Below are 24,197 nucleotides of genomic sequence, written 5' to 3'. Positions count from 1 at the left end.
TGGCATTCGACTCCTGACCCACGGGTCAGAGAGCGGAAGAAGCCAGGCCAGGAGGGTGCCCGAAGAAAGTTCACCTGGAAGAAGCGCTAACTACGGCTTTCACAGGCGAGCGAAGAGCACCTGTGCTGTATACCTGGCTCGGGGTAGACATGTTCGTGTACACTAACCAAGGGCGGACAGCATATTTAGACATTGTTTGGGGTTTGATTTATGATATGACTTATTTTTAAGTGCTATCTTATTGTAATTACCATTAAAAATAATACAAAAAAAAAGAATTTGGCATTCAATATGTTTAATAACCTAAGGCTTTTCATGACAGTGAGACACATCTGCACCTGGCAGTGCCAATCTACGCTAGATAAAATGATGGGCACCAAAGAACCTCCATATGGAGTTTGCTTTCTTTGTGGTAAAAGTTAGCCATTGGGCAAGAAACTGCCTTTGTGTCAGTTGCTGACAGTATGCTGTCCAAACTGGACCAGCAGGACACAAAAGAAAGTACTGCCAAATATTTGCCAATACAAGGTAGGACAGTCCCTCAAAATTCCCTGCTTCTCAAAAATGTCTGTCAAATATACTAGGCCTATAGGCCAAAGTTGGATGCTCCAATGTTACAAAAGAACTTTGGGTGACTAACCAGGCAGCCAGATGTCCCTGTTGTTAAGCAACATTATAGCCTTCTGAAGTCTTTGATGGAGTTAAAGGCTAAATAATTAATTAGACTTAATTAGTTATGACAAAAGGTAAACTAGGTGTAAAACTTTAGACTCAGAAAGATAAGATAAATAGCAGAGTATATTTTCTCTAAATTTGCCAAATACAAATGGACTGGCTATTGTAACTATAATTCTTACGTGATAACTGTTTTTGTTGTATATAACTTTACTATGGTAAAGTTAAAACCTTCCTTTTTTTTTTTAAAAATTTTTATTTTGCAATACAATTCAGTTCTACATATCAGCCACAGATTCCCTTGTTCTCCCCCCTCACCTTCCCCCCAGCCCGCCCCCCATTCCAATCTCCTCCAGGGCAAAGCCTTCCCCACAGACTGAGATCAACCTGGTGGACTCAGTCCAGGTAGGTCCAGTCCCCTCCTCCCAGGCCGAGCCAAGGGACCCTGCATAGGCCCCAGGTTTCAAACAGCCGACTCATGCAATGAGCACAGGACCCGGTGCCACTGCCTGGATGCCTCCCAAACAGATCAGGCCAATCAACTGTCTCACCTACTCAGAGGGCCTGATCCAGTTGGTGACCCCTCAGCCATTGGTTCATATTTCATGTGTTTCCGTTTGTTTGGCTATTTGTCTCTGTGCTTTATCCAACCTTGGTCTCAACAATTCTCACTCATATAAACCCTCCTCATTCTCGCTAATTGGACTCCCAGAGATCCACCTGGGGCCTAGTCATGGATCTCTGCATCCAGATCCCTCAGTAGTTGGATGAGGTTTCTAGCATGACAATTAGGGTGTTTGGCCATCCCATCACCAGAGTAGGTCAGTTCGGACTGTCTCTCAACCATTGCCAGCAGTCTGTTGTGGGGGTATCTTTGTGGATTTCTGTGGGCCTCTCTAGCACTTTGTTTCTTCCTATTCTCATGTGGTCTTCATTTACCATGGTCTCCTATTCCTTGTTCTCCCTCTCTGTTGTTGATCCAGCTGGGATCTCCCACTCACCCAAGCTCTCTTTCCCTCGACCCTCGCCCTTCACTACCCCCACTCATGTCCAGGTTGTTCATGTAGAACTCATTCCATTTCTCTGTCATTGGGCGATCCCTGTGTCTTTCTTGGGGTCCTGTTTTCCAGGTAGCCTGCCTGGTGATGTAAAACCTTCCTTTTTTATTTAGACAAAAACAGGGAAATGCTGTGGAATAATTCTCTTGTACACTGTGAAAATGTGTTGCTTGCATTATTAATAAAAACCTGACGCCGGGCGATGGTGGCACACACCTTTAATCCCAGCACTCAGGAGGCAGAGGCAGGCGGATCTCTGTGAGTTTGAGGCCAGCCTAGTCTACAAAGCGAGTTCCAGGAAAGGCGCAAAGCTACACAGAAAAACCCTATCTCGAAAAAACCAAAAACCAAAAAAAAAAAAAAAAAAAAAGAACCCCCTCCCCCCCAAAACAACCCGACTGGCCAATAGACAGGCACGATTTTGGGGCAGAGAGAATGCTGGGAAGCAAAAGGGTGGAGTCCGATGTGGAAGAAGCAACATGGCAAGTTCAGAGATGAGGTAAACAAGCCTCAGAGCAGCATATAGATTAATAGAAGTGGATTGATTTCGGTGGTAAGAGATGGCTGGAGGGCTGGAGAGATGGCTCAGTGGTTAAGGGCAGTGGCTGCTCTTCCAGAGGACCCAGGTTCAATTCCCAGCACCCACATGGCAGCTCACAACTGTCTGTTACTTCAGTTCTAGGAAATCTGACACTTTCACACCAATGCACATAAAATAAAGTTAAATAAAATTATTTAAAAAAAAGAAAAGAAATGGCTGGAGGCAAGCCTAACATATTGGCTGAATATTTATAATTAATAATAAGTCTCTGTGTGGTTATTTGTGATTAGGCTGGTGGGACAGAAAAACTCCACCTACATCGGATAAGAGGTCAAAAACCTGAAAACACATGATCCTAACCCTGGCCATTAGGAACAGAGCTATAAAATGAGACCCAATGTCAATAACATAAAAAAAAATCAATAATGAATAAGTCACTAGTTTTAGTGGGAAAATGCTCCAGATAAACATTTAAAGTTCAATAAAATAACAAAAATAACTAAATTAATCAATTAACTAGATTTAGAGGGAAAGTGAGGCTTTAGGTAGCTTTAACATATAAAAATAAGTAGACTGGTAAGAAAGAGAGGAGGGACATGACAAAGTAGTAGTAGAGCACTTGTCTAATATGTGCGAGGCCCCTAGGTTCATTCCTCAGTGATGGAAAGAGTATGTGTGATAGTGGACAAGAGAGCAAGTGAACATTTGAGGGAATTAAGGGAATGACTGTATAGAGAGAAGGAATCAAAAAGAATCAGCAATAAATGTAGAATAATACACTGGCACAGTCATACATGCTGATAATCCCAGCAATTGGAGGGCAAAGGCAGGAGGATCACTGAAAGTTCAGGACAAGTCTAGTCTACACAGCAAATTTAAGGCAAGCTAGGGCTGCACAATCAAACTTCATCTCAAAAGATCCCTCTCAGGGCTGGGGAGATGGCTTAGTGGTTGAGAACACTGACTGGTGTTTCAGAGGACCAGGGTTCAATTCCCAGTACCCACATGACAGCTTACAACAGTCTGTAACTTCAATTCTGGGGTGCCTGACACTCTGTTCTGGCCTGCTTGGGCATCAGGCACAATTGATACATAGGCATACATGTAAGCAAAACACCCCACACACACCCCCACACACACATAATTCCTCTTCTCTCTTTAAAAAAAAAAAAGAGAATGTAGAGTAGATGAACATTTAAAGGGAAAGAAAACTGTACCCAATATTTGGATTTTTAGTATGAGGAAAAATAAGCCTGGTTCAGGTAGGACAAATGGATGTAATAACCCAAACTATCTGCCTAGGTATTCTGTAATGAACTCAAGAGGGTACTATAAATGCTGTGAAATTCATAAGGAAAGAACAACAATAATCAGCATCTATTAGTCATGAACTACCTAGATCAAGGGGCCCAGAGTTTCAGCACTGAAACATTAGGTTAATCATGGAGTGATGGCTCACAGCTCAATCTCAGGCTAGCCTAGGCTACACAGTTGGTTCCAAGTCAGCCTGGATTACAGTGTGATATCTTGTCTCAAAGCAGTATAGAGAAACTTGAGATTAAACCACATTTCTCATATTAATGTTGTCTGTGGTGGTTTGAATAAGAATGGTCCCATTGGCTCACATATTTGAAAGCTTCGTCATCAGGGAGTGGCACTACTTGAGAAGAATTAGGGAGTGTGGCCTTGTTGGAGGAAGTGTGTTACTAGAGGTGGGCTTTGAGGTTTCAAAAACCCAGAATCTCCCTCTCTTTGCCTACAAATCATAATGTAGCTCTCAGCGATTGCTCCAGCACCTGCCTGCATGCCATCATGCTCCCCACCATGATGATAAATGAAATAAATCTCTGAAACAGTAAGCAAGTCCCCAATTAAATTTTCTTTCATAAGACTTGCCTTGGTCATGATGTCTCTTCATAGCAATATAAATGTGACTTTGTTTGCCTGAGTGTTTGAGAGATGAAGTGGTATTACACTGCCTAAGCTAGCCTAGAATTCCTAGGTGCTAATGATCCTTCCTGCCTCAATCTCCTCAAAATCAATCTCTCTCTCCCTCCCTCCCTCCTTCTCTCTCTCCCTCTCTTTTCCTGGTTTTTCAAGATAAGTTTCTCTATGCAGCCCTGGCTGTCCTGGAACTCACTCTGTAGACCAGGCTGGCCTCGAACTCAATGAAATCTGCCTGCCTCTGCCTCTTGAGAGCTGGGATTAAAGGCATGTGCCACCACTGCCCAGAGTGCCTCAATTTCTTAAGTAGCTGGAATACAGGTGTGCTAATTTAAAGGAAGGAACTACAGAAAAGATTTTACAATTATATTAGACAGAAGAGAGAGAATATGGGATTCATATTATGGTTATACATCAACTTCAGAGTAACAGAGATAAAAGTCTTCATCCAAAATAGAATAGTGATGTGCTGAACTGAACATGGAGCAACCTCAGTATTCTCTATAGAACAGTGAGTATGAAAAAACAAGAAATGGTACAGTGTGAAGAAGAGAAAGGTTTGGATAAGTACAATGAGATCTTATAGAAAAAAAAATCAGTAGTGGGGCATGGGACACTAGGAACTTTAATAAACTTATGAGAAATATAAAACTATATATGGAATACTTAATACCTGTTTAGAGTATAATATAGAAAAAATATCTATTTCTCTGCTCTCTGAAAACATATTTATCTTGCTCATTTAAAGTTATAGACAGTGTTGTGACAAAAACAAAAATAGAAATACTAACTGCATTTATTCATGTGGACATGGCATAATGCAAAATAGACAATATTGACTTGAATGCTTTCAAAATTCAAAGGAGATTAAGTTAAATTATAAGGCATAAGTATCATAAATTCTAGTTAACCAATAGCAGATATAGATTCAATTATGAAATTATTATAATTAAAAAAATACTCACCTGAGCACCTATAATTCAACATTTTGTCAGTTGCTTGAAAACCAACTTCTTTATCTATTAGGTCTAAACACAATGTAAACGGATCTGAAAGAAAATGCAAAACGTAAGATTTTTTGTTTAATGAAAATGTTCTGAAATTTATAATATTTATTAAGCCTCAAATTTTCATACATTTTCTCTCACTACTACATATCCAGTCTCTTAGTGGATAAAGAGAAAGATTCTGGCTATGAGTAAATAGTAATAAAGGCAGGTGTGCCAGAGTCAAAAGTATGGCTTACATAGGGCAAATAACCAATTTACATTTAAATTTCAGCCATCCAAATACCTATTTTCTTGAAAAAACAAAGAAGAAACATTTTAAATCATACCTGTTACTGGTACCTGCTGCTTTCTATTTTTGACAGTGTGAGTCAGATGTTTGACAACATGGTCACTAAAAAAAAAAAAAGGATACTACATTACTAGAAGTAAAATGTCTATGGTGTGGGGGAAATTTTAAACAGTATGGTTGTTCTGAGTGTCCATCAGGCAGATAGAGCTGTTTCCAAAATCTAATACTATAATCTGAATGTTAAATGTGCCCCGAAGTCCATTATTCAAGCCCTGGCCCTTAGCTTGGCACTATTGGGAGATTTTGAGACGTTCAGGAGGTAGGGCCTTGTACAAGGTCTTAAGGTCACCAGGTATACACCCTTGAAGGGTACTTGTGCGACTCTGGCTTGTCCTAGTTTGTTTCTTGGCTCATGAGGTGAGTGGTTTGCTCCAACAGATTGACACCCTATGCAGCCCTTGCTAGAGACCTCAAAGCAAAGGGTACTCAGCTCACCATGTCAGACTGTAACTTCCCAAACCATGAGTAAAACCTTTTCTCTATAAAAGTTAATTGCCTCAGGTATTATGTTATAATGACAGAAAGCTGACTATCACATCAACAAATTTGGTCAAAGTAGGATCTGCAATAGTCATAGCCTTGTTTGTAGTCGTAAACAAGACTCCAGAAAGTAATAACATTGATAAAAACGACAAAAGCAAAATATTATTAAAACAAAACAACAATAACAACAACAACAACAAAAAAAAACACTAACAGAGGGCTGAGGATGTAACTCTCTTTTTAAAAACAAAAACAAAAATCTCCTTTATCCTAGACTGGCCTTATACTCACTCTGTATTAGAGGGTGACTTTGAATTTTTTTATCCTGCTGCCTCTACCTCCTGAGTGCTGGGATTAAGGTATGTGTTACCATACCCAGTTTATGTGGTACTGGAGCCTTGAGTTTGATTCCTAGCATATGACAAAGTATGTGTGGGGGGGAAATAGATGAATGGATAATAGTCTGGGTTATAAAAAAAAATACAGGAGAAAACATTTAAAAGAAGAAAAGATGGGCTAGGGATGTAGCTCAGCTGGTAAAGGGTCTGCCTAGCATTTGTGAAGCCCTGGTTCAATCCCCAGTACTACATAAACTGGGTATGGTAATTCATAACTTAATCTCAGCACTCAGGAGATAGAAGCAGAAGGATAAAAAAAAGTTCAAAGTCACCCTCTAATACAGAGTAAGTTTAAGGCCAGTCTGGGATACAGGAGACTTAGTTTCAAGAAGAAAAAAAGAAGAGGAGGAAGAGAAGAAAAAAGGAAGAAATGAAGGCCAAAAGGGAGAGAACAAAATCAGTGGGAGAACATGGAGGACAGTATAGCAAACAATAATCTAACAATAATCATTGTTAATATCTGTGATAGTTTGAATGTAATTGGCCCTCATAAACTCATAGGGAGTGGCACTATTAGGAGGCATGGCTTTGTTGGAGTAGGTGTGGCCTTATTGGAGGAAGTGTGTCATTGTGGGGTGGACTTTGAGGTCTCCTTTGCTTAAGCTATGTTCAGTGTGGTACACAGTGGCTTCTGCTGCCTGCAGATCAAGATGTAGAACTCTCAGCTCTTTCTCCAGCACCATGTCTGCCTGCATGCTGCCATGTCCCACCATAATGATAACGGACTAAACCTCTGAACTGTAAGCCAGCCCCAATTAGATGTTTTCCTTCGTAAGAGTTGCCGTGGTCATGGTGTGTCTTTACAGCAATAGAAACCCTAACTAAGACACAATAGCATTTTGTAAACTGGGCATAGGACATACACCTGTAATCCCAGGACTTGGGAGACTGAAATAGGAATATCATGAGTTGTAGGCCAACCTGACCCAATCTCAGAAAAAAAATATATTCCATATATGGAACCACACTTTTGTGTCTGGTAAATAAATCCTTGATGAGGGCTGGAAAGATAGCTCAGTGGTTAAGTGGTCTGCTTCCAGAGGACCCAGGTTCAATTCCCAGCACCCACAGGGTAGCTCACAGTCATCTGTAACTCAAATCTCAGGGGATGTGACACATTTTTCTGGCCTCTCTGCAGGCCCCAGGCATGCACATAGTATATAGACATGCATGCAGGCAAATACCCATACAGAAAAAATAAAATGAAAAGAAATAAATATAATATTTAAAAGAGAAAAAAGATATGGCAAGATGTATGTTTATTTTGTATTTTGAGACAGAGTCTCACACAGCCCAGGCTGGCTCTCAACGTGCTTTGTAGTTGAAGGTAACTCTGAGCTCCTGATCATCCTGCCTTCACTTTCTGAGTGCTGGTATTATGGGTATGTGCCACTATGCCCACTTGATGCAGTACTGGGAATTAAACCCAGGGCCTTGTACATACTAGGCATGCACCCTACTAACTGAACTAATTCTTTCATCATAACTAATCCTTTTATGGGGGCCAATTTCAAACTACCACAGATACTAACAATGATTATTGTTCATTTCTAGCCCGGTGTAAATCTATTTGTAGGAGGTACAAGATAGAAGAGAAAAAGATTTAAAATGCAAGTATGAGTAACTCAAACTGACACTAAAATAACATTAATAACAGCTAAGATAGAAACATGGCCAATCTCAGAGTCAGAGAGCTGGCTCTGCAATTAAGAGCGTGGCTAGTTAAGAGCTCTTCTGGAGGACACAGATTTGATTCCCAGCACCCACATGTAGGCTCACAACTGTCTATAACCAGTCCCCAGGGATCCAATGCCCTCTCTTCTGGCCTGTGTAGACACCAGGCATACACAGTGCATAGACACACATGTGAAAACCATTCATAACATAAAAAATAAAAACAGGACCAATTGGAAAAGAGAAAAAAGAGTATGGGTGAAAGCCTTGGAATAGAAGGCAAGAAGGCTGGCCCAAAAACATATCTCAGCATTCTGCAATTTCCTATCCCTGAGAAGTGAGGTTAAAATTACCACTGAGAATGGTCTTGACAGAACTTCCATGTAGCACTGCTAAACTGCTCAATTCTCTCAGTTCTGACAAAAGTGTAAATTTTCCTTTGGCCTGTTTCTATTTTTCTTTTGGACACTGGTCAAAAGCCTAAGCATGTTTTCCTTGACACTCTGGACTATTTCTCTTTCTTTGAAACCCTCTTCCTCTTCCACCAAAAAGCTCCTAATTGACCCACATTGCTCAGCATGCCAGTTTTTGCAACTCCTAACTTAAAAACTCACAGCTTTCTCTCTTCCTCTTCTCTATTTCTTTCATGCTAGCAAATGCTGAGATTAACAGCTTGTTTGCCTTGTTTTTCTTTCAAACTCTAATAAAATTGTCCTTGAGCTAAAAAATTTTTTTTTTAAAAAAAGACCTTGCAGAGGAAGGAGTGATAATATAATCCACATTCCTGCTACTTAGTTTGCCCTGCACTCTGACCAGAGCACAGTCTCCTCTTCATTGTCCTTAAGTACAACAGCCATCAGACAAACACAAGAAAGGGTTTAAGAAAAGCTACACGCCTACGTCCAATCTTACATGCTACCTGTGAGGGGAAAAGGGCAGTACTGGAAAAAAAATTTGGATTTTCATCAAACTCAACTCTCTTTACCACAGTAAACTTGCAAACTGGTTTTTGTCACATTGCTGACAGGTTCAATGCTTTCATTGTTGCTTCAAATATAGGGACTTAGTTTAAGTTTTTCTTTTGTGAGCATAGTTTCTAAAATTCAAATTTGATTGTCTTAGGGTTTCTATTGATGTGATGAAACACCATAATCAAAAAGCAAGTTGACGAGAAAAGAATTTGTTTGGCTTACACTTCCATGTCATAGCCCATCATTGAAGGAAGTTTGAACAGGAATTCAAACAGGGCAGGTAGCTGGAGGCAGGAGCTGAGGCAGAGGCCATGAAAGAGTGCTGCTTACTAGCCTGCTCTCTACACAGCTTGCACAGTCTTATAGAACCCCGGACCACCAGCCCAGAAATAGCAACACTCACAGTGGGTTGGGCTCCATCCCATAAACCACTAATTAAAAAAAAAATTCCCTACAGGCTTCCCTACAGCCCTAATCTTACGAAGATATTTCCTTAATCGACCTTCCCTCCTCTCAGATGACTTTAGCTTGTATCAAGTTGACATAAAACTATCCAACACAAGTATTTCACTCAATTTAAAGTCTTCAGGAGCTTAGGACATAATTCAGTTGGTAGAATGCTTGCCTAATATGCATGAAGCCCTGGCTTTGATCACTAGCATCAAATAAACTAGGGGTAGTAGTACACATAAGGGTAACTTCAAGGTCATCATTGGCTACAGAGGTAGTTGAAGGCTTTCTTGTTATTTGTGAGACCCTGTTTCAAAACAGAAAATAAAGCAAAAAGGTCTTCAGTGGCTCCCCACATCCTGTGGATTAAACTTCCAAATCCTGAGAACAACATGCAAAGCCTTTGATAAACTACCATCCATACCTCCTCATCTAAATTCATTGGTCAATTTAAAAAAACAAAAAACAAAAAACCTCTAGAGCTGGGGATGTAGCTCAGTTGGTAGAGTACTTATTTAGCATCAGCAGGCCATAGGTTCAATCCCCAGTACTGTAAAACCTGGGTGTGGTTATACTTGCCTGTAATATCAGCCCTTGGGAGGTAGAGGTAGGAAGATCAAGATTTCAAGGTCATCTTCAGCTACATATAACCTTGGGATATAAGAGATCCTGTCTCAATTTTTTTCCCTCTCCCATTCATACTCATGGCAAGCAACCTTAATGAAGGGCAGTGAGGCACACAAGCACATACACTAAAAGGCATGGGAATAGGAAGTAGACGTACTAGGAAGAAAAAAGGGATTGGCAGGAGGAGGAGGGGATAAGAATATTCTGAAAGGGAAATAAGATAAAGTACGTTTTATATGTATGGAATTGTAAAAGGATAAATACACTTGAAAAAAAAAGGAAACAAAAAGAATTCCTACTTTAGGCTCCTCCCAAGACCAGGTTTAATCATTCCTATATCCACAGTGCTTAACAACATGGCACACAATAAGTACTTATTGAGTAAGCAAGCGCTATAGTCATTAAACTATACCTTGATTGAGAAACAGAATCCTTTTGGTTAAAGGTCATTTTTTCATTTAAGATTTGAGTGCAGCTTGGAGTGGCTTTAGGTAAACTCTTACTCTGCCCTCTCTCCCTATAGCAAGGATTAAGGGGATTTGTGTTCTTTTTCAGAGTCTTCATTTGGTTTTCATTTGCACAAGCTTTAGATATGATTCCACTGGACTTATAACTAGGACGCTTTCTAGACTGGTTTGTATCCTTATTTTCTGCTTTGGTACCTCCAATATTATCTTGACAGAGATGTTTCAAAGTGTTCTGTATTTTTATTTTCATAGATGAGGTATTATCCTTATATTGTCCACTTTGTAATTTTTCCTACAATATAAAAAATAGCAAGTAAATAATTTTAATACAATCATTTCTTTATAATATGCCTCAAATTTCCTTTATTATATAGAAACTGTATATGTTTTAACTTAACACTTACAATAAAATGTAATGGGTAGCTGTTCCAGCTTTGACCTGGAAGTACTACCCCCACTGAGGCTTCTAGTAACTGTCAGGCCTACCTATGGCCTGCCCCTGAGGTGGGGCCAAAACAGGAGCCCTTAAGACCCAAGATCTGGATGTGCCAGCTCTCTTGTTTCCTGGTGATCCTGGATGCTGGATGGTAGATCAAGCAGAGTTCTCCAGAGAACACCACTGGACTGCACTTCACCTCTCCCAGACCCTGTAAGCTATTCCTTTACTTGTTGTAAGTAAAACCCCCTAATAAACCTCCCTTTTAACTACGTGGAGTTGCCTTAATAAATCCCCCAATAATAGAAGGAATAATTTACATTAGGAAGAGAAAGAAAATTTATTTAATAAATGATATTCGGTTACTTGAGAAGCTACCTGGGGGGAAAATGTAGCTATATGAATATAAATGTAGCTATTTCACAACAATAAGGTAAAAGTGAACCAAATATTTTTAAAATGTTAAATGAAATTACATAGGCCCAGGGAGACAGCTAGGTGGGTAAAGGTGCTTGCTACCAAGTTTGATGACCTAAGTGTGATCCCCAGGACCCACATGGTAGAAGAAGACGACTAGCTTCTACAAGTTGTCTTCAGGCTTAAGCATGTACACACACACACACACACACACACACACACACACACACACAAATAAACATTTTAAAAAAGAAAGTACAGGGTGGGAGGAAGAATGGGGGAGAAGGACTGAGATGGGAGGATGTGAGCGGAGGCTGCGGCTGGGATGTAAAATAAATCAATGAATTAAAAAAAAAGTACATCCATTGTAATAGAAACTGTTCTCAGGGGGTAGAAGACCTTTCTAAATAGTATGCAATAGCTACATCATAAAAAACCAATATGCTTGATCATATAAAATATCTTTGAAAGCTCTCCTAAAGACTAAGGACAATGAAGGAGAATGCACTTAGAGGAGGAAAAGGGCAAGAAGCAAAACCAATGGGAACCAAGACATAGAAAAATCATACATAAAGCATGTATTAGACCACAGGATAATTCTTTTTTTTTCCCCCAAGATAGGGGTTCTTTGTGTAGCCTTGGCTGTCCTGGAACATGCTCTGTAGACTAGTCTGGCCTTGAACTCACAGAGATCTGCCTGTGATCTCTGGGATCAAAGGTGTGTGCCACCACATCTGGCTAACTGTTAAATAACACTAATAAAAAGATCAACAACCATATGATAGGGTAAGCAAAGGAGATAAACAGTTCATTGGACAGGAAATATAAGTAGTTCTTAAACATATGAAAAATCCCTCCATCTCACTGTAATAAAAGAAATAACTACTGAAACTACACTGCAACCGCTTCCTTCTCTACCAAGACAGATTCAAAGCATGTGGAGAAACAGACAGCATGAACATTGCTGGCTAGAGTGTATACATGTATCCATGACTAAATAACTTGTGATTTTCTTTGAGACAGGATGTCATTATGTAGCCCTGGCTGGTCTAGAACTTGCTAAATCGACCAAGTTGGCCTCAAACTCTGCCTCCAGAGAGGGACTAAAGGCAAAAACTCTATGCCCAGTCTTTAAATTTTTGTTTTATTTCTGACAACTTTTATAATAAAAATAGTATGTATAAGAAAAACCCTATGGATAACTTTTATGTTGTGCAATATTAGTTGAAGATGTGTTACATTTGTTTATGCTGTGGAACATTTGTTTAATGATGTGAAGATGTGTTGTATTTTTTTAATATTGTGTTTGTTTAACTCTGTGAAGCTGTGTTACTTTGCTTGTCTAAAACACCTGATTGGTCTAATAAAGAGCTGAATGGCCAATAACTAGCAGGAGAAAGGATGGGCAGGTCTGGCAGGCAGAGAGAATTAATCGGTGGAGAAATCTGGGAAGAGAAGATCTAAGAATAAGGAAAAAAAAGGAGAGAAGACACTAGGTGCTAGACACCCAGCTACACAACAAGCTATGGAGTAAGAAGTAAAGAAAGGTATATAGAATAAAGATAAAAGCTCAGAGGCAAAAGGTAGACAGGATAATTTAAGTTCTGAAAAGCTGGCTAGAAACAAGCCAAGCGCCGGGCGGTGGTGGCGCATGCCTTTAATCCCAGCACTCAGGAGGCAGAGGCAGGTGGATCTCTGTGAGTTCAAGGCCAGCCTGGTCTCCAAAGTGAGTTCCAGGAAAGGCACAAAGCTACACAGAGAAACCCTGTCTTGAAAAACCAAAAAAAAAAAAAAAAAAAAAAAAAAAAAGAAAGAAAGAAAGAAAGAAAGAAAGAAAGAAAGAAAGAAAGAAAGAAACAAGCCAAGCTAAGGTCAGGCATTCATAAGAAAGAATAAGACTCTGAGTGATTTTTTTGGGAGTTGGGTGGTAGTCTCCAGAGAGCCAAACGAAGTAGCAGTTTCACATTGGCTTGGACTTCACCACATACACCAGGATAGCTGGCTTGAAAGCTTCCAGGGATCTGTTTGTTTCCCACCTGTATTACAGGTGTGTACCACTAATCCCTAGATTTTTATGTGGTTTCTGGGGATCTGAATTCCAATCTTCATGCTTTCAATGGCAAGTACTTTACTGAGCCATTGACAGCTTGAGATGCAATTTTCATTCTATTCACTTATTTCCTAATTCAGTGGTTTTTAGTTAATCACACTATTTGTTCTTTTAAATTGTGATAAAATATATAACAATATTTCATTTAAAACCTTCCTTACTTTTTTTGAGACTAGGTCTTATTTTGTAGCCCTTGCTGGCCTAGAACTTGAGTGGCAGTTCCTCAAAAAACTAAACATAGAATTACACTAGACTATGACTCAGCAATTCTACTTCATAAGAAGTGCAAGCAAGGCTCAAATATATGAGGTATGCACGTGCGTGCGTGCGTGCGTGCGTGCGTGCGTGTGTGTGTGTGTGTGTGTGTGTGTTTTGAACGCTGGGAATGTAGCTCAGCTGTAGAACAGCACTGGCATGCAAAGCTCTGGGTTTGATCATCAAAATTTCAAAAAGAAAAATATGTAATATACACATATATATTATATACATGAAATCACTGTAGAAACAGAAAGTTTCAGCAAAATGTGAAAAGCACCTAAGGACTAACACCTAAGGGTGTCCTCTACATCCAGAGGCTTACCATATACATGTGCACCCTCCCCCAACAATGTGTGTGGAGAGAGGTCAGAAGTCCAGAGTGAATGTGTATTGTTGACATGGACACAGCTGTCAAGGATCCCAATGCCTTAGACTCATGAGAGTGGCAAAGCCTTCCCTGGTTGAGGCTCAGGGGAATTGGCAAAACTCAAATAATGACACAGAGACTTATATTAATTATGAAAGCTCAGCTTTTAGCTTAGGCTTGTCTCAACTAACTCTTACAACTTAAATTAACCCATTTATATTAGTCTACATTCTATCACATGGTGTGACTTCTCTTCTATCTTGAACCTCCTGTTTCCTGTCCATGTCTCCTGGCTTCTCCTGCATGCCTAGATTCCTCTTCCTCTTCCTTTCTTTCCCCACAAATCCCACTATACCTCCTACATCACTATTCAGCTTTTATTATACCAATCACAACAATATATCTTCACACAGTGTACAAATATCCCAACAATTTACTATGTTATATTTTTATCATTATTTTAGTGCATTTCGTTTACTATAAAACAGTATACTGTTTAAGTCAACAGCAGTCTTATATGTGTAGCTAGAGTTTTCCTGCCTGGCCCACAGTCAGGACAAATCTCTGTCACCCGCCAGTCCCACAGCCGCTCAGACCCAACCAAGTAAACACAGAGATTTAATATTGCTTACAAACTGTATGGCTGTGGCAGGCTTCTTGCTACCTGTTCTTATATCTTAAATTAATCCATTTCTATAAATCTATACCTTGCCACATGGCTCGTGGCTTACCGGCATCTTCACATACTGCTTGTCATGGTGGCGGCTGGCAGTGTCTCTCTGACTCAGCCTTCCACTTCCCAGAATTCTCTTCTCTGCTTGTCCTGCCTATCCTTCCTGCCTGGCTACTGGCCAATCAGTGTTTTATTTACTAACCAATCAGAGCAACATATTTGACATACAGAACATCCCATAGCACATATGCACCCCCCATTTCATAAAGATTGATTTATTTTGAATTTAGGCGTATGAGTGTTTTGCCTCCTGTGTGTGTATGTTCACTACATGCATATCTGGCACCCATGTAGGCCAGAAGAGAGTGTAGGATTCCCTGGAACTGGGGTTACAGATGGTTGTGAACCACTGCATGTGTGCTAAGAACTGAAACCAGGTCTTCTCCATGAGCAGAAAATAATGCTCTTAACCACTAAGCCATTGTCCAGGTCCTCATACTTCTTACATTTATTGCATCTCTTGACGTTTACCATCTTAGTTTGTGTAATTACTCTGTGATGCTTGTACCATGATGGAATTATCTACTGATGCATTTGTCAGACCATACTCCTGCAGTTTAGACACAAGACCATGTATATGTCTGGGATTGGGGAAGAGGGATCAAAATTAGATTGTTTCTTCTGCAAATTTGTTGAACTATTAGTCAGATGTTAGAATTCTTAGTTTTGTCTTTTACGTAACTACTCTTTCTTGTTACCATTTCTATTTTCTAAAAAATTATTTAGAGGCTAGAAAGATGACTCGGTGCTTAAGAAAGCCTGTTGCTCTTCCAGAGAACCTGAGTTCTCTGGAACTCAGCACCCACATTGGGCAGTTCACAATCATCTGTAGTTCCAGTTCCAGGGGATCTGACACCCAATTCTGGCCTCTATAGGCATCCATGTGTGCAGACACTCACACACACACACATACACACACCCCTTTAAAAATCATTTGGGAGAGCTGGAGAAATGGCTCAAGAGTTAAGAGCAGTAACTGCTCTATCAGATGACCCAGGTTTGATTCCCAGATGGCTCACAACTGTAACTCCAGTTCTAGGAGATCTGATGCCCTCTTCTGGCCTTCTGGGCACCAGGTATGCATATGGTGCACAGACATAAATGCAGGTAAAACACCCATGCACATTAAATTAAAACTAAAAAAAAAATATTTAGGAGCTGAAAAGAAGGCTCAGGGGTTCAGAGAACATACTACTCTTGCAGAGGACCTGGGTTCAGTTCCTATCATCCACATCAAGTGACTCATAAAGACCTGTAAGCCTAACTCAAGGGGATCTGATGCCCTCTTCTGTTTTCTTAGGGCTCCCTTAAGTACATGGTGTGCATATACACATAAATAAAAGTAAAAATAAATAAATAGGACATAAAGAGATGACTCAGTAGTTAGGAATTTTTGCTGCTCTTTCAGAGGCTATGAGTTAAAAATACCAGCAGTCATGTCAGGCAGCTCACAACCACCTATAACTCCAGCTCCAGGAGATCCAGTGTCCTCTTCTGGTCCCTTCCCTTCAGGCATTTGGAGACAGACAGACAGACAGACAGACACACACACACACACACACACACAGAATCTTTTTTTAATGATAAAGAAAAAATAAATGTAAAAAATTTGTCCTATACCTATGTCCTTTAAATATTACTATTAAAAATTACATTAAATATTTTAAAAAATAACTGGAGAAAAACATTTTTACTGCCAACCTCTATTGTTTTAAACTTTCACGTATCTAGTATTTGCCTGGAATTCTATATTCTGTGAAATGGAAAAAAAAAAAACCAACCTTTTTTCCTTCTCTTTCAAATTGTTTTATTCTGCATATAATTTCTTTTGCTGCCTTCCAGTGCTCTTCAAGATTCTCTTTTTCATTTATGTCCTTTAGTTGGTCAGCTTCATTTTCATCAAAAGAATTCTCTCCTAGACTTAGAGATAATTTCTCAGCTTTGTAATATGGGATGCGTGGGGGCAGTGGGAGGAGAGACAAGGGAAGGGGATAGTAAGTTTATCATTACCAGAAATATTATTACACTTTAAGGACAACTACATATTCCACCCCATCCCATCTTTAAACTGTATATCCATATACAATAACTGGTACTGAAAATAAGTGGAAAGAAGGCATAGCAGAGGCCTAGGACTTAGTCAAATAGTAGATTCTACTTTTCATAGTTTTGGAAAATAACACATGAAAATGTTATTCCAGATACAAGGTTACTGGCTTTAAAGTAGTTTGTTTGGAATACAAAAATTAAAGACAGGGTCAGTCATATGCTAAGTATATACTCTATCACTGAGCTACTTCTCTAGTCCAAAAGTAGATTGTTTTGGTTTGGTCAAGTTTCATTTACTTGACATAAGTTAGAGTCATCTGGGAAGAGGGAACCTCAACTGAGAAAATGCCTCTATAAGATTGCCTGTAGACAAGTCTATGGAGGCATTTTCTTGATTAATGATTGATGTAGGAAGGCCTAGATCACTGGAGGAGGTTCCATCCCTGGGCAGGTGGTCGTTTATATACAAAAGCAAGCAGACCAAGCTATGTAAGCAGAATTCCTCCATGGTCTCTGATTCAGTTCCTGTCTCCAGGATTCCTGACTTGAGTTCCTGTCCTTACTTCCCTTAACAATGTACTGTAAGGTGTAAGCTGAAATAAACCCTTTCTTCCTCAAGTTGCTTTTGGTCATAATGCTTATTACAACAGTAGAAAGCAAACTAGGGGACATAGATATGCTTAAAACACAGTCTTTTTAAAAATTTATTATGTCCATAGTTTTTCATTCACAAAGAAATCTTATAGCTACCACCAGCTCTCTGGGCCCCAGCTAGAATGCCCATCAATTCTTTGAATATACCAGTCCCCTTCCTAAGCTAGGATCTGTTGCTTAGGCCTGAGCCATTTATAGCCCATTTCCTCTTTCACACAATTAACTCTAGATGTTTAGATTTCTGTTCATGCGTTACTTTCTTCCTATAATTTTGGGCCCTTTCTCTCAAAACCTTTACTACTTTAAATCTGGGTCAGATCACTGTAGCTGAAGTTTTCCTGTGTCCTGGCCTGCCGGCAGTCAGGACAAATCTCTCCCACCCGCATCCCCCAAGTAAACATACAGAGACTCATATTACTTATAACCTGTATGGCTGTGGCAGGCTGCTTGCTATCTGTTCTTATATCTTAAATTAACCCATTTCTATAAATCCATACCTTGCCACATGGCTCGTGGCTTACCAGTATCTTACATCATGCTTCTCCTTGTGATGGCTGGCAGCATCTCTCTGCCTCAGCCTTCCACCTCCCAGAATTCTCCTCACTCCTTGTCCCGCCTACATTATCCTTCCTGCCTGGCTACTGGCAAATCAGCGTTTTATTTACCAATCAATCATAGAAACAGATCACTTTGCTATAGTGTATTGCTAAGTATTCAGAATACACTCCCTCACAATCTTTATATCCATTTATAATAATATCTAATTTTAGTTTTTAAAATTATTTCTTTACTCAGACTAAACTTACAGGCCCACAGTTTGCTTATAACTGTACCATCAATCTCAATGCCTTTCATGGTACTTAGCATATAACAGAAATTCTAATATTTAAACTAATGAACAAATGTACTTTATATTATGATTTAGAAACAAAACACAAGGCATAAAATAAGTGAATTTTCTCAGCTTCTGCTATCTGGATGTTCTCTTTTACATAGGCTTGAGTACGTTGAAAATGCTCTAATTGTCATTTCCAAATTACATATGCTCCTTTCAAGCCCCCCAAAATAATATGGAATCTAAATCATTAGAGTACATACAAATTTCTCTTCAGCAACTTTCTTCCTTTGAACACAAAAAAAACCTGTCTGCCTCTGGTCCTGAAATTAAAAGTTTTGTGTCACTATACCTGGCAGTTGATATTTCGATTTTTGTTTGTTTGAGATAAGAGTCTTGCTATGTATGTAGCCTTGGTTGGCCTGGAACATCCAGTATAGATACTGGCCTTGATTCCTAAGGAATCTGCCTGTCTCTGCTTCCCAGGGCTAAGATAAAAGTGTGCACTACCATGCCCAGCAGGTTGATATTTTCCTAAAGTAACAGTAAACTTACTAATTGTTTTGCAGTTTTGAAGCACATAAGTGGCAGCTTTGTTTAGTTCTTCATTATTGAATTCAGTTAAGGCTTGTATCATTAGTGGCAACCCATTGCTTTTTAAAAGTTCATATTGATTTTCCTCTGTAAAAATATCAAAAATTAAAATGATTATTTTTCGTAAAGATTATAAAGCTTTGTATGAGGTCATGATTTATCACTGTGATAATTATGAACATAATTCAAACTTTAAAATAAAGAATATAATTTCAAAGGTATTTTCAATTTATTAATCTGTTTATAAAAGGTACCTAATTCTCATAAATGATGATTTCTAAAATGTTGCCACAATGTACCATACCTCATAAGAGATAACACATAGCTCTCATTTGGTTTAAAAAAAAAAAATGAAGTGTAGGGACTGAAAGATGACTCAGTGGTTAAGAGCACTTGCTGCTGTTGCAGAGGACCCGAATTTGGTTTCCAATACTCACATCAAGTGGTTCACAACCACCTGTAACTCTAGCCCTCCTCTTCTGGCCTCTGTGGGTACCCAGAGACACACATATACATATGCATAAATAAAAACATTCTTAAAAGGTCAAGAGAAAGAATAGAGAAATTGATAAAGGAAACAAAAACTAAGGAAAGAGTAGATGAAACAAGAGGGAGAAAAGAGATGAGAAAAAAGTGTGAAAGTGTGAGGAAGGAGGGAGATGGTTAAAAGAGAGGAAAGTGAAGATTGTTGGAAAGATGGATTAGAGCAAGACTGGGATGGAAATAGAGGAAACAAAACCTTTGAGAGTTTTCACTGAAAGTTAGAAGAACTGGCCTTTCAAGGTTTTCAGTGAGGGAGAACAGGATCAGATTTGTATACTGATGCAGCAAGACGACTGAAAATCGAGAGAGACAAGGAGGAGCAGATGAGGTAGCTGTTACAGTCGTACTGGTGAAAGGCGATAATGGGCAATGGGAAGAAATATGGAGTGAGAAAGAAGTACAACCAGAGGCCTCCGTGATTAATTGAACATAGTATGAAAAAGAAAATAAGGAGCTTAAATGACTGGGACAAAAGCTGGATTTTAAGCCTTTCATGCAATAAGAGGAGAAAGAAGCAAAAGCATGTTTCCACCCTACTGTTTCAGTACACACACTGAATTAACTGAATACTCACCACAATCCTCTGTGCAGTGACCAATGGCAAGTATGATGCTAAATTTTTCTCCTGAATCAAGACTTTCATGAAGCAGTAATGCCAGAAGTTTTGAAACAATGTGGTATTTGGATAACACCACTGAAAAGGTAGCTACTAGTTTAATACAGGGAGAAAAAAAGGTAAAAATTTAAGATTTCTAAGTATACAAGTACTATATGGTTTAGAGCTTATTCAGGGAGAATATCATATGCCTATATACTACCTAATATATATATATGTCATGTAGCATCCAATATATGTATACACATGTCAATTTAAACAAATACATTATAGTAAGAAAATGGTTTATCGTCCTCATTATTTACTCTTTTTGTTTTTGTTTGAGACAGCACTTCTCTATGTACTCCTGACTGACCTGGAACTCTCTATGTAAACCAGTCTGGCCTCAAACTCACAGAAATCCACCTGCCTCTCTCTCCCTAGATTAAAGGTGTGCATCATCATAACTAGTCTTTTATGTTTTTTGTTTGGTTTTGGATTTTGGTTTTGGTTTCTTTTTCTTTTTTCTTTTTTTTTTCTTTTCTTTCTTTTTTTTTTTTCTTTTTTTTTAGGAACTTTCTTTGTAGCCCTGGCTGTCCTGGAACTAGTTCTGTAGACCAAATTGGCCTCAAATTCACAGAGATGCGCCTGTCTCTGCCTCCCGAGTGCTGGGATTAAAGGTGTGCACCACCAGTGCCCAGCTTATGTTCTTCTTCAATGGTTTCTTCTTAGTTGCTGTGCATGATGCTGTAAATATGAACTAATAATATATTCCTAAAAGCTGAATATACCTACTCTTATCTTAAATATCTCCTTATAGCTACACTAGACAGTAAGGACACTACTAGATAAATCCTGCTTGACATTGAAATATGACTCTATGACACTATTAATGTTAATGATGCAATGAAGGTTATATAAATCTATGATGAAGTGTGATGAGATTGAAGAAGTCTACTATTAAGCTATAATTCTCCTTATGAGGTATTTATGTTATTTTTGATTGTTTGAGACAGGGTCTTACACAGCCCAGGATGACTTTAAATTTATTATTAACCAGAGGCTAACCCTGAACTGATCCTCTTGCCTCTATTTCCTAAATGCTGGGATTATAGGTATGCACTACCCTGCATGGCCTCCATAGGGTTTTTAACAGAGTTCATCCAGAGTCTAATAATACTGGTATGAACAATAAAGTTGTGAATTCCTCAAGGAACTGTATCATTTAATTTTTTTTACATTTACTTATTGTGTTTATGTGTACATAGCACATATGCCATGGTGCACACACAGAGGTCAAATGACAACTTTATTCAGGAGTCAGTTTTCTCCTTCCACCATGTGGGTCCCAGGATTGAACACAGGTTATCAGGCTTGGCAGCAGGAACCTCTACCTGCTGATACATCTCATGGTTCAAGGGACTATATCTCAATTACTTTTATGTCTTTGGGACTTAGCACACAGCAGGTATTCATTAACTGCTTAAATAGCCATCTAAGGGCTCAGTAGTTAAGAAAACTTGCTGGTCTTACAGAAGAAGATTCAGATTCGGTTCCTAGCACTGACATGGTGGCTCACAACCAGTTCCAGGGGATCCAATGTCCTCTACTGCTCTCTATGAGCACTAGGAACACACATGGTATACATACAAACATTAAGGCAAAACACTCATACACATAAAATAAATCTTTAAAAACTCAGCCATCTACTTTTTGGGTTGTTTGTGAATGTAAAGGGGTCCTCACTACAAGGATTTACACACTATCATTCTAAGTGTGTAAATCCTTGTAGTGAGAAACGTCTGTCCTTAGTTCTGGCTCTGCTGCTCACTCATGCATTAGGTACGTCAGACATTACCCTTATCACAAAGGCATGTTTTAATTTTTATGTATATGTATTTGTCTCTGTATAAGCATATGCCACATGTGTGCAGGTACCTGCAGAGGCCAGAAGGTGTTGGATCCCCTGGAGCTCTCGTTACAAGTAGTTGTGAGCTGCCCAACTTGGGTGCTGGGAACCAAATTCAGGTCCTCTGGAAAAGCAGCAAGAGCTCTTAACTGCTGAACCACCTCTCCAGCCCAAGTTTAATTATTTACATAATTCCTAAAATTTTATACATTGGGTTTTCCAATATCTCAAAGTCTTTTGATTTGTCATTTAAATTTTTTAAATTAAAGTTGTTTTTCTTTTTAGATAAGGTCTCACTGTGTTACCATGGCTGGCCTAGAATTCAAGAGATCTACCTGCCTCTACCTCTGCCTCTCAAAAGCACCACCACATCTAGCTAAAACAGCTTTTTAAGTGAAATAATGACTTAAAGAATTACAGAATCTTACTTTGATTCTCTTATTAGATGTAAAGTCAAAAGACTTAGATGTGCATCCCTAGGGAAGCTGTAACTTCTGATGGGAAAATAAGGAACTAGAATAGGTAATTTCTAAGATTCCTTTCCATTTGTAAGAAGGTGGAAATTTTGCCATTTTAAAACAATTTTGCCATATTAAATACAATAGTATTTAATGTATTTATAAATGTATCAATGCATTTGTTCAGCAAAGTTCAATTATAGAAAATTGATTAAGCATTTTCACTCACAATTATTAGTAATACATGCATCCACGGTCTTTGTCACTACCACTGCAAGCTTAGCACTGGAAAAAGTATTGTGTGAATCAGACTCCAGTTGCACAAGAACTTGAGACAAAACATCCAGTCCACCCGAAGATACAAAGCAGTTCTGAACATGTGCTTAAGGAATAAAGTAGCAAAACTATTAATATCTCAAAAAAGGCAGGTGTATGAGTTCATTCAATTATTTTATATTAAATGCTTTTAATTTGGTTTTTTCAAATACTGTAATTCCCAAAAATTACAGAATTAAAAGTTCAACTTTCATCTATTTATGTGCATACACACACACACATTCATACATATAAACTTAGTAACACTTCCCCTTGACACAGTACAATTATATGTATAGTAGGATAGTGCTTCATTATGTGTAGGAGATCTTTTATTTCATTTCTGAGAACTGGTGTTTCTGTGATATTAAACTATCCTTCATAATTATTAAACAAGTATTTCAATAGCACTATATAGAATAGATTCAGTAAGTGCAAGGAATGGAAAAGTGGTCTAGGCCTATCATCTTAGCACTATGAAAGCAGAGGCAAAAGGTAATGAGGTGTAGCCTGGGCTTACAGCAGGACCCTAACAACATGGCAACAATGAAAGAACAGATTCATTTGTTTATCTTGGTATTATAACCAGCAATTACTTTCTAAATTCCAATGTAACTGACAACTCAGATCACTTTACTCTAGAAATGACAATGTGTTCCATTGTTTCAAAAACACATACGAAATTTTTTTTGAGAAACAGGGTTTCCCTATATAGTCTGAGCTGTCCTGGAACTATGTAGACTGGGCTGACCTTGAACTCACAAACACACTCCTGTCTCTACCTCTACCTCTGCCTCTGAAGTGCTAGAATTAAAGGTGCATACCACCACACCTGGCCACATACGCCTTTTATTTATACCTAATTCTTTTTTCTTCATGGAGCACAAAATTCTAACATATCATTGAGCAAAGATTCAGTGACAGATACATACATATATACACAAAATGTGTGTTTATACATATTATGTATATATAAGTATATTTTTGAGACTAGGTCTCACTATTTACCCCAGGCTGGCTTCACTCTTAAGATTCTCTTGCTGCTTCTTCCCAAGTGATATTATAGTCCTGTGCCACCACACCCTCGTTTGAAAGTAATGTTGATGAGAAAGTATCCCTTGCGGCTCTAAAGTCAGTATCTCTACAGCTCCTATCCTAGAAACAGGCTTATGACCAATGGTGATGAGGCTAGTAGTTAAAATCCTGCCACAATTTTTTTCCTAGTTTAACCTAGTTCCAAGGATGATGATTTAAAAGCCAAGATAACTAAAAACAAA

General features: G+C 38.8%; 1 protein-coding gene across 1 annotated transcript in view; it reads right to left on the bottom strand.

The window, feature by feature from the left end:
• Terb1 (telomere repeat binding bouquet formation protein 1) overlaps nucleotides 1-24,197 on the bottom strand; it is a 52,968-nt gene that overhangs the window by 11,663 nt on the left and 17,108 nt on the right. Inside the window, exons 8-14 of the mRNA XM_059264235.1 lie at nucleotides 22,835-22,987; nucleotides 20,218-20,352; nucleotides 19,062-19,187; nucleotides 16,750-16,907; nucleotides 10,593-10,939; nucleotides 5,555-5,619; nucleotides 5,184-5,267 (exon numbers count right to left, since the gene is read on the bottom strand). Of these exons, the coding sequence (XP_059120218.1) occupies nucleotides 5,184-5,267; nucleotides 5,555-5,619; nucleotides 10,593-10,939; nucleotides 16,750-16,907; nucleotides 19,062-19,187; nucleotides 20,218-20,352; nucleotides 22,835-22,987 (1,068 nt within the window). The remainder of the gene's footprint in view (nucleotides 1-5,183; nucleotides 5,268-5,554; nucleotides 5,620-10,592; nucleotides 10,940-16,749; nucleotides 16,908-19,061; nucleotides 19,188-20,217; nucleotides 20,353-22,834; nucleotides 22,988-24,197) is intronic.

Source organism: Peromyscus eremicus, chromosome 5 (assembly GCF_949786415.1).
Source record: "Peromyscus eremicus chromosome 5, PerEre_H2_v1, whole genome shotgun sequence".
In the NCBI taxonomy this organism is placed as follows: Eukaryota; Metazoa; Chordata; class Mammalia; order Rodentia; family Cricetidae; genus Peromyscus; species Peromyscus eremicus.
The sequence above is the reverse complement of the archived record's forward strand: the minus strand, read 5'-3'. Positions and strand labels throughout refer to the sequence as shown.